Source organism: Poecilia mexicana, unplaced genomic scaffold (genome assembly GCF_051168715.1).
Source record: "Poecilia mexicana isolate PSO_F unplaced genomic scaffold, ASM5116871v1 scaffold_2, whole genome shotgun sequence".
Taxonomy (NCBI): Eukaryota; Metazoa; Chordata; class Actinopteri; order Cyprinodontiformes; family Poeciliidae; genus Poecilia; species Poecilia mexicana.
Genome location: NW_028263371.1, coordinates 8509553 through 8520209, shown reverse-complemented (window position 1 = coordinate 8520209; position 10657 = coordinate 8509553). Strand labels below are relative to the sequence as shown.

At 44.3% G+C, this 10657-nt stretch overlaps 1 protein-coding gene across 1 annotated transcript; it reads left to right on the top strand.

The window, feature by feature from the left end:
• Positions 1–1464: 1464 nt before the first annotated feature.
• Positions 1465–10506, top strand: samd1b (sterile alpha motif domain containing 1b). The gene is made up of 7 exons (XM_014994158.2): positions 1465–2917; positions 5435–5675; positions 6178–6293; positions 7358–7406; positions 7496–7607; positions 8822–8936; positions 9041–10506. Exons 1-7 carry the CDS (start codon positions 1787–1789, stop codon positions 9218–9220), a joined length of 1944 nt encoding a protein of 647 aa, XP_014849644.2. The 5' UTR covers positions 1465–1786; the 3' UTR covers positions 9221–10506.
• Positions 10507–10657: the final 151 nt, after the last annotated feature.

Below are 10657 nucleotides of genomic sequence, written 5' to 3'. Positions count from 1 at the left end.
GAGAGAGTCCGCCTTAAAAGCTGTTTTGTTGGACGGAGGCGCCATCTTCAGTCCACCTTAAACGCACAATGTGGCCAACGAACGCTGGAGTTCCTACAGGGCTACGGCAAGCCGTTTGTGTAAATATTTCACATCCCTAGAACATAGTTATTGTCTGCTAGTTTGCAACAGCTGTAGTTCAACGTGTCCTCATATTAATTAATTTTGCTTGATTTGTCCCTAACTTTAAAAAAAAAAAAATCTAAACCACATTGTTAGTGATGTATAACAACGTATACACCAAAAATGATTTTAGATTTGTTAAATCCCAGAGAATGTCAAAAGATTCTCTTTGAGACTTTTGAGAAGTTAGAAGTAAGCTTCTCATGGGTTAATTCCCAACATTTGGGTTATGCGGAGACACATCTGTGGATGCAGTTTAAGGTAGCACTTAAAGCAGTTTGTGTCCTGGAGTGACATCACAGAAAAATCTTTAAAAAAAACAAACATGGTATCAGAGAATCTACAGGAAACCACAATGTGGATGTGCGACTGTGGCGCAGGAAGTCTAACATGTGGTGGAAGAACTTGGAGTCAGAAGACCTGCAGTGCAGGAGCTTGGACTCTGCAGACTGGTGGTGCAAAACTTTGAAGGGCTGCAGTGCAGGAGATCTGTGACATGGCCGATTAGGTGGTAGAGCAACCTGAGGTGGTTGAGGTATATGCCTTGAAAAGCCCTGATGATGGTCGGTGATGAAGGCAGAGGAACCTTGGGGACCCATTGGCATCAGCTGGGGAACTTGGTTGGTGGTGCTTGAGGAATCCTTGAGGCTGGTGGGAGAGCAGCTGAGTGTCTGGAGGCTGATGGTATACAGGTGCTTAGAGGCTGCAGGCTAGCAGTGACAGGGGAAGGCATGGTCTGGAAGCTGGCGGCGGTGAAGCGGCTGGACCTGAGGCCGGATAAGATGAAGTCTGGAAGCTGCAAATCTGTGATGCAGGAGCTTGGACTCTGGAAGCCTGCAGTGCTGAAGGTCTGGAGGATTGTGATGTGGTTGGCGACCCTGAAGAGTAAAAACCCGCCTGTCACTTTGCTCCTGACACACCTAAGCCTGTAGCAATGAGCAATAAATCAATTAAATGTACAATGAATTAAAACAAGCTCAATATTTTCCATTTGCATGATTTGTTGTTTTTCTCTTTTATCTCTCTCTCTCTCTCTCTCTCTCTCTCTCTCTCTCTCTCTCTCTCTCTCTCTCTCTTTCTACCAAAAACTTGGTGTGAGTCTTCCAAGTCTTCCAAGAGCTTTGGTATCAATTAGCCCTTTTTTGAAGAACAAATTTTCTTACAGAGACTTCATGATTAATGTTATTTGTTGTTTTGTTTATTTAAAATGTTTTTCAATTTCCCTGTTTAATTTTTTTTAAGAATCTTTAAGGGTGTGTTATTGCATTGTATGCCATCATTACCATAGTATTACTTGAAAATAGACTAAAAAGAACAATATTATCGTTTATCGCAATGACCTCTGGGACAATTGATCGTCCCGCAAAATTTGTTGCCGTGACAGGTACACCTGAATTTCCCCACTTTGAGGCAATAAAGATGAAGTCTATTCTATTCTTCGTCAAAGATACGGAATATGTACAGCAACGGCTTGCCATAGACTTCCGTCCTCAGTTCTCCAGCCAGAAAGGGGTGTGGGGGGTACCGCCGCACTTTGGCTTCCCAGCTCTGACACAGCGTCACCGGTGAAACAAGAAGACGCACTTTCGGGCCGAGCCCCGTCCGCACCCACAAAGGAGAGACGATGTCCGAGCCCAACAAGTACCGAGAGTGGATCCTGGAAACTATCGACTCTCTCCGTTCGAGGAAAGCCCGTCCGGATCTGGAAAGGATTTGTCGAATGGTCCGGAGGCGACACGGGTCAGACCCAGACCGAACCAGGACGGAGCTGGAAAAACTCATCCAGGAGCAGACGGTGCTCAAAGTTAGCTACAAGGGATCGATATCGTACCGAAACGCGGCCAAGGTGCAGAGGAAAAGCAGAAAACGGAGCGAGTTCGGCGGCGGCGCGGATGCACCGAGGGAGCGGACCAAACCCGATCATCCGAACAACAACAACGGCGACAGCGCGCACAGCTTCACCGACCCGGAGGAGGGCGAGACGGAGCCGGATCCCCGCGCCGAAACATCAGTCGGCAGTCGAAACAAAAAGCTCCAGCCTGCCTCCAGCCCGGGTAGCGGAAACGGGTGCCTCAGTTGTGGCGCAACAACGAGCTGCGCTGTCGGGAGCGGCTGTGAAGAGGAGAAAGCAAGTGCACCGAGAGACAAGGGATTAGGACAGCAGGGAGCGGGGGGCTGCCTGCCTCTCGGAGTCAGCCGCGGCGCGGGCACCGGAGACCGGAGTGAGGATGTTCCGTCCGGCGGAGGAAAGAAGCCCGGTCTGTCTGGAGCTGACACCCGAAGCCAAACTTACTGCGGGAGCGACAGCCAAGCCCAGACACAGAGGCAGACCGAGTCTGGCCAGCCCAAACTTCGACTCGGAGGAGGAAGCACCAAAGCAGCGCACCGCCACGCCAACTCCGAGCTGCGCGAACTGGCAGCTCTGTCCGAGAAGCCCCTCCGAGCAGCAGGAGGTGGAGGAGGATGTGGTGGGGGCTCCGCCGCCGCGACCCGAGGCCACGTGAAGCCGCTGGGCTTGAAGGAGATCCTGGGCTACCTGAGCAGCCAAGAGCGGCTGTCGGAGGAGAAGCTGACCCGAGGCAAAGTCAAAGTGGTGATGGAGAGAGAGGTGGAGAGGGGCAGGCTGCGCAGGACGCGCTGCGGGAACATCACTCTTCCTCTGCGGGGGATGGAGCCGGACGAGCCCGAGCCGAGTGATTCGTCCGCCGACAGACTTGCGAGAAGCGCACTGCAGGACAAGCGCGCAGCGAAAAAGGTGGGCAACTTATTATTTCTGACACGTCTGTCCCGTCTGTCGCCACGAAGCGAACTGTGTGGATCTGCCTCGATGGGCTTCGCTCATAAATTAATGATCGGTGTTTTTAAAACAGCACGCGTGGCACGGAGGCGCGCCGGGCTTATAGGTTGATAAATAATTACATTACTGTTCAAGTAAGCCTGTTTTTATTACATTATTCTTCCCAGTCAGGATTATTTTTTTCTCAGTCTCGGTTCATTGTTACTTCGATGCGTCTTTTCTTTTCTCTCTCTCTCTCTCTCTCTTTTATTTGCGCTGCATCTGCCGGATCATGTGCGTGTGTGTCGGCTTTCTGCACAAAAGGTGCGGGCTGCACGACGCTGAAGTTGGCGTCCGATTCAGTGCTCTACTAAAAGCCTATTCCCCTGTATTCAACAACTTGGAGCTAAAATACTTGAAATGTTTTCATGCTCAGTATGTTTCCCTTAAAACGCGGTTTGTGAATCTTTTAACTTGTGAAAATTTAAACAAAAAAATGCGACGATAGGTGGATTCCTGGCGTAAGAGGAACATCTTAAAAACTTGACCTGTTAGATGTAGGTCAAACCTAGACAGGATGATTCTACGGTAATATCAAATTATAGAAAACAACTTGGGCTACGTGAATCCTTTAACTATTTCAAATAGAAGTTGAAAATTACAAAAGGGTTTAAACTGAAACAAAAATGAGCTTTTGAGGGGATTGCTGGGCTTTGGACATTAGTGAATCTTTTTTTTGTTTTGTTTTCAATTATTAAAAAGTAAAAAAAAAATAGGACAAAAAGAACAAAAAATTGACTTTTTTAGGCAAGACAGACTAAAGTTGTGTTAAAAAAAGAAGGCTGCATCTAATTTATCCAAATACACTGATGCAAATGCTATTTATTTGTGAATTCATCGTTTCTTTTTGCATCACTTAATATTTTGTCCATCTTTAAAAAGAGCACTGGCTGAACTTGAACAAATTTCCTACATTAAAAATAATAAAGAAGAACTTATTAAAGTTGTAGATGGCTTTAGCCTGTCTATAAGTGGAGCAGTTTTTAAGATGTGTCTCGTGTAAATTGGTTTCAATCTAAACAACAGCTTTCCAAATCACCTTTGACCTTTATGTATCATCCCCTGCATTTCTTGCTCATTGTTTAGCAAGATGCTAAACAATGTGTTTTAAGCCCCATGTGAGGAAGCCAGAAAAGCCTTGAAATGCCGATTTTTCAGTTTAATTAAAGAGAGGGTTTACAACTTGGATTTCATTTTAACTAGCTCCATGCATCCCCACATCACAATACTACCACCACTATGCTTCATAATGGGAGCGCTGTGTTCACATTGTATTTCCTGAGGTCTGTCAGAGCATGTTTTCCTCTAAGTGTTTCCTTTGTGTTATAGATTTTGAAATGAATGCAGTTTTAAATTGTGTCAAGCAACTACACAGCTTTAATTATTGTTGTTGTTTTTTTTTCAGTTTTTGCATATTGAAAAATCTGTTTGTCTAGGTGTGTAGGTTTAAAGGTGGAACTGCTGTAAAATAGTCTTAAACCCAACAAAGTTTTAAAATAGCATTTTTTTCCCCTTTTCTTTTAACATCACACAAATTGACTAAAAGTTTTCTAAACAATAAACCTGGAATAATAAGCACAGCATAATCTCGATCTTGACTGGTCTAGTGGAGAAGAAGAAAAAAAACACACGTTTTTGCTAACCCTCTGTGTTTTTCGTAAACAGTAAACTGTCTTTGGCAATAAGCAGCAGGGTGCAAAGAACAATCCAACTCAAGGTTGGCCATTTTAAGTGTTTTTGAATTCTCAGCTAAGGTAAAGGTAATTTTATTTATATATTTATACATCAACAATATTGATCCAAAGTAACTAGAGCCTATCGTGGCAGCTCAGAGTCATGAAATGCAGCGGAATAGCCCTTTAGTGGAGCATCGAATCAGATGCTAGCTTCATTGTTGTGCGGGCTGCACGCGCAGACGAGCGGGCGGCTCCCAGGACAAGCAGCGCGAGGAGCGCCGCCCGCCTCGCTGCGCGCTGACCGCCGTCCCGCGCTCTCAGGCCGCGTCCAGATGGCGTCCGGCACCCCGTCCTTCTGGTTTCCCTTTGTTGGAAGTTTGTGTGGAAAGGAGCGCGCCTCGCGGCCGGGCAAGGCCGCGCGGCAGGCGGCGACTGTGAGGGGGAAGAAAAGAAAAGAAAAACTTGAGCCGTGCCGCTGCCGCGCATTGAGCCCGGCGGAGGGACTCGGCATCGACTTTATTTGTGTGTTTTTTTTTTTTTCCTTCTCCCCTCGGTGCCTCATTAAAATCTTTCTATGGTCCCTCACAGCGCACTCTGCTCCCCGCTTCTTCTTTCTCCCCGTAGGCGAAAACTTGACTAGACTACAGTGGGCGGCTCGTTATTTCTGATAGGCTATGTGTCTGTTTCCCCCCCGACTTTATCTCTTTGAATTTAAAAAACAAATTAAGAGAGAGAGGACATGTTCACTTTGTCTCTGCAGTCCCCACCTCCAGCCCGTCCGGAGAGCGAGCCCATGGAAACCGGCGAGAAGGAAGAGGAGGGTCATGGAGGAGAGGAGGAAGAGAAAGACAATGATGATGATCCCAGGAGTTCTGATGAGGATGGAGGACTTTCCCCGGTAGCCATGACAACCGAAGCTGGACTTGCTGAGAAAAGCGGAGAAGATGCGGGCTTTCAGAGGGAGCTGAAAGAGGAGAGCCCTCAGAGGGAGGATGGAAAAGGTCCGTGTTCTGCTATCAGTTTGGTTACCTTTCACATTATCAAATGTCTTAAACTTTGAAAAAAGAGTATACGTACTGGAAAATGTTCACATGTTGCCACAAACCTGTTGGGATTTCAGGCGATTGCCTAATAGAAATAGTGCATAACTGTGAATAAGATCTCTGTCTTTATTCCTGACACTTTTCTATGAAGGGCAAATTTAGCTAATAGTTTTCTGATTCACTGATTATCCCATCTGAGCTGGGAATGCATATGTTGGCTGCTTTTCTGATTAATTTTTATAAAATTGTTTCTCATTTTAATTAACCGTTGCAAATTATGCACTATTCTAAAATACATTCATGTAGCTATAACGGGGCAAAAATGTGAAAAAGCTCAAATTAAAACAAATATTCTTTAATATTTAAATTTGTATCAAATTTCATCTATTTTTTTTTTTTTGAAGAGTGAGCAGAATAGATACTTTAAATCCATATTCTGTCTGCCTGTGTCGCCTTTCAGGGATGTGTGAGCTTGATTTTCCTCCAGAGTCCCGGTCTCCACCTGCCGACGGAGCCTCGTGGTCTGAGTGTAACGATGCCTGCTCTGAGGAGGGAGCTTTCTCCTCAGATCACCTGGTGAGTCCGTCCAGGCAAACATCCGTCCGGTTCACCTCCATCGCCGGCAGATTTTGTTTTATGAAAACAAGGTGGCTTAGCTTCCGATTTTAATCAAACAAATGTCATTTAGTGTTCAGGTTGATGCTGTAAGTATCTGGCAGCGGATAGTTCTGGCTTGGTGGTCTCAAACCGCGTTCCTAGAGGGCCAGAGTCCTGCATAGTTGAGTGAAGTTACGAATCGTTTTGCTTACAGGCCAAATATTTCATTTTCACAAGCCGTAAATGAACTATTTACACTGAGATGAAATTAAACGCAGCTTTACTCTTATTTACAAATCAGATGACCTCCAGCTGCAATGCATTTTAATTAGGCGTTTTCAGAATACCAGCGGCTGATTTCCATGACGTGACTCACCTTTCAGAATTAGGAACAGATGGAAAACAACGTTTTGTTTGCATTTCACAGCAGCTAAGCTCTAAGTGTTGGTCTTTAACGTGAAATCTTAAAAAAGCCAATCGAAGTCTGTTGTCAAAATGTGGACAAGTGCAGTAGGTATGAATACTTTCGCACCGCACCGTAGGCTCACACACCCATCTCACAAGAAAGTGTTTTCCTCATTTTGTTTGTTTTAACACACCAGAATAAAGTGAAACTCTAGGCGTTGAGTTTCCCTATTTGAGGAGTCGAGGAGATTTTAGGTGATTTGGGAGAGTTCAGTCAGTTGGAACGAGGGTAAAAACACCTAATAGCTAACCTGTCAGTGAGTCCGGTTGTATTTTCACCTGCCAGTAGAAGAGAGTTTCATATGTGTTTTAAAGTAAACAGTTGAATTCGGGCACACTCCAGCGCTTGACTGAGGGGTGACTCATCAACCTTGGCAAACTGGGCTCCCCCATCCCGGCGCTTCATGGCCAACACATCATCATTCACACGCCTACAGCAGATGGTCTTAATGTGCCGCTGCAATTGTGTCATCATGCAGCCACCTCCTGTTGTCCTTTGTTTCAGAGGAAGGTTGTATCGCTCTGGATGCTCGCTTTCTCCTTGGATTCTGTTTGACTTGTTTTTCCTCCACACACAGGGCTACACACACCACAGTGAAATAAACCTCACCACCTCGAGCTTTCGCAGTAAGCTTCCCCTCTCCGATATCTCACTACCTGAGTGTTACCTGTGCATATTGGTGTGAATAACACTTGTCCCAAAATTTCCCCGGTAGACTTGGAGTATAAAACAGAGATCGGTACTTCGTCCTGCATGCTCACTCCCACCGCCTCCCCGAGGGACTCCAGCCTCCCCGAGGAACGAGGCGCTAACGACAGCAGCGGAGGGTGAGTAAACAGCCGTTCGTAGATGAAAACGGTATCTTACGTCCACAGCCTTCGTCCTGCTGACCACACAGATTTTCTGTCAGATATAGCTCTGAATTCTGGAAAGTGACAATCAAACGTTTTGGATCAAAACTTACTTCCATCCACACGTAAAACGAGTTTTTCTAGGTTTTGCTGAGACAATAGTTCGCTAATCCTGGAAATGTTCTTCGGGTGATAGAAGGCCGACTTTGTAACTGTCTTTATGTGACTCAGAATGTTCAGGTCAGAGTCCATCACTACACCCGGGTTTCGGGCCTGATCGCTGGTTTCTAGTTGTAATAAGACGCGTGCTGACTCTAGGTTCTTCCTCTTTGGGTCCAAAGATAATATCTTCAGTTTCTTTTCTGTTTCTGATCAAGTTGTGGCACATCCACACGTTGATTTGTTCAGCACTCAAATGGCTTCATAGTTACCTGGTGTTGTAACGTAGAGCTGTGTGTGTCCTCTTTATGATTATGGTACCTTAATTTATGACATGTTGTAATCTCAGTAAGTGGGAGCATGTAGATATTAAATAAGAAGGGTCCCAGGATGGAACCAAAGGGGGGCCCCATATGTGATTTTTGTCCGTTCCGCTGAGAAGTTACCGACTGACACGAAAAAGTCCCTGTTTAGGTAAGATTTGATCCAGTCAAGTACCAGACCAGAAGGTCCAATCCAGCTCTGTCCTATTAGAATATCAGTGTTGAATGCTGCACCGATGATTAAACACTGCAGATTGAACAGTTTGACAAGGACCGTCTCTATTTTGCACCCTTCTCCTGACTTATACCTTTGTACATTGAAATCATTTTAAAACAGTGGCTTTAGCTAAAATATCAGAAAGTTTCTACTATGATGGCTGAACTTTATACCGTTCGCTATATTCACTGAAACTGATGGCCGACTGAAGGAAGACTGACTGCTGAAAATAAATATGAAGTTTCTTCAACAAAGGTGTGACCACTGGGTTATCTGATATTTTTCATGCCCCGCTCCCACCCAACATATTTAGTAGTTTTTCAACTGAATTGTTTACAGTATGTGTCACATTAGCCATGGAAATCTCCTTTTAATGTTGCTTTTAATCCCACTTTTAAAATCCCCTGTGGTTCATGATTTCTCTCTACCCAATGAGTTTTATAAAAGTCCAACTTGATTTTTCTGTTTGTTTGTTTGTTTTTTACCCAAAGGCACATGAAGTTTGGCAGCACCAGAGTAAGTCCGGTGGACTGGACCGTGTCTGACGTGGTCAGTTATTTCACAGCTGTGGGTTTCCCTGAGCAGGCTGCAGCCTTCAGGACCCAGGTGAGACTGTTTCTGCCACTAGTGGGCGCCACAGACTGCGTCTGTTGAATTGTTGCAGACTCCATGGGCCTGCTACACACTCTCTGCTTTTCTCTGTTCCACAGGAAATCGACGGGAAGTCTCTCCTCCTCATGCAACGCAACGACGTTTTGACCGGCCTGTCGATCAAACTCGGACCCGCCCTCAAGATCTACGAGCGTCACATCAAGGTTCTGCAGAAAACACACTTTGAGGACAATGACTGCTGCGAAGACGCAAAAAATACACTCAGACTGTTATGTTAATATCTACATATAGCTCAAGTAGTAAAGAAAGAAAAATGCATGTCTTTACATTAGGTAATATAAGCTTTGAGAAAAGCATCAAGCAAACACGGCTCAGCTTTTGTTTTGTCTGTGTAGGAATTTCACAGGATTTTCTAGGAGGATTTTTCTACTGAACGGAGCACAAATGATGGCCCAAAAACAAGGTAGAATATCAGAACATTTTCATATGAGTAAATCAGACACAAAAAGGCATTTTATTTTATTTTCAAAAAATTTCAGCACTTTTTTGTTTCAATTAATCTGTGTAAGATAGTTTGTGTTTTTGTGCACATCGCCTCAGAATCCATGTTACGTTTAAATTTTAGCTCTGTGGTAGGACAGCTTCATGCTTGTAGGTTTGATTCTTCTTCATATGGAAGAAAAGTAGTGGAAAACAAATAGCAGCTTAGATAGAAGCAGATTTTTTTTTTTTTACACACCCTGAATCTGGACCGAAGCGTCACGGTTACATAATTTGTGTTTATGTCGACCCAGAACTCATCAGCACAACCAGCCGGTGTTTTCTCTTCAGTTTTTTTTTTAAAGGTTATTATTTGAGGGCTGATGTTTTTCATCTGCAGCCTAAAGCGTCACATGAACAGCTGGAAACTAAAGGTCCATAAAGTCGATTGGGCCTTTTGGATTCTGACGTCAGGGAATAGTTTTTGCAAATTTACTCTTTACTTTACATAACTTTGATTTATGATTAGGATCTAAATTAAGTTTCTGTCTGCAAAAAAGGAGGAAAAAACAGCTTCAAACTGATTGTTTTTCTGTTTTTTAAGTGTATGCTGTTGAGACAGCTCACCGAAAAAACCCACTAGACATTTTAAAACTAAGCACTAAAAAATACCAAAACCTGCAGTTCATTAAATGTAGCTCCAGCACAGAACTGCAGGAACTAAAGCTTGATTTCCAAGTGTAAAAGTTTAATCCAAAACAGATTGAACTGGTTTTGTAAACAAATCATCAGACCTGAATGATTTCCATGAAGCAGTGCTGTCCAGTTCCAGTCCTCAAATGTCAATGTTCTGCATGTTTTAAATGCTCACCTGGCTAAACATTTCATTTAAACAAATGAGTCTTTATTAAGCCTTTGCAGAACTGGTTGCAGAGATAATTAAGCCACATTTCCTCCAGAACTGGATTTGGACTTATCTAAGGGATCAAGAGCAATAACGCAAAGTCTCTGCAGCAGCAAACCACTCCAGAAAAATCAATTTTCATGGACTCAGACAATATTTTCTGTTTGTCTAATATTTTGACTTTACATGCATGCAAAACTCTTTATGTAGCAAAGAAAACGGCGATCCGGCAGTAGCTAACGAGCTGAAGTCTGCTCATGTTCGGCACAATCCTTTGTCTTCGCCGGTCGGTTCCCTGAAAGCGTCACAACGGAAGATTTTTGCATTTGTC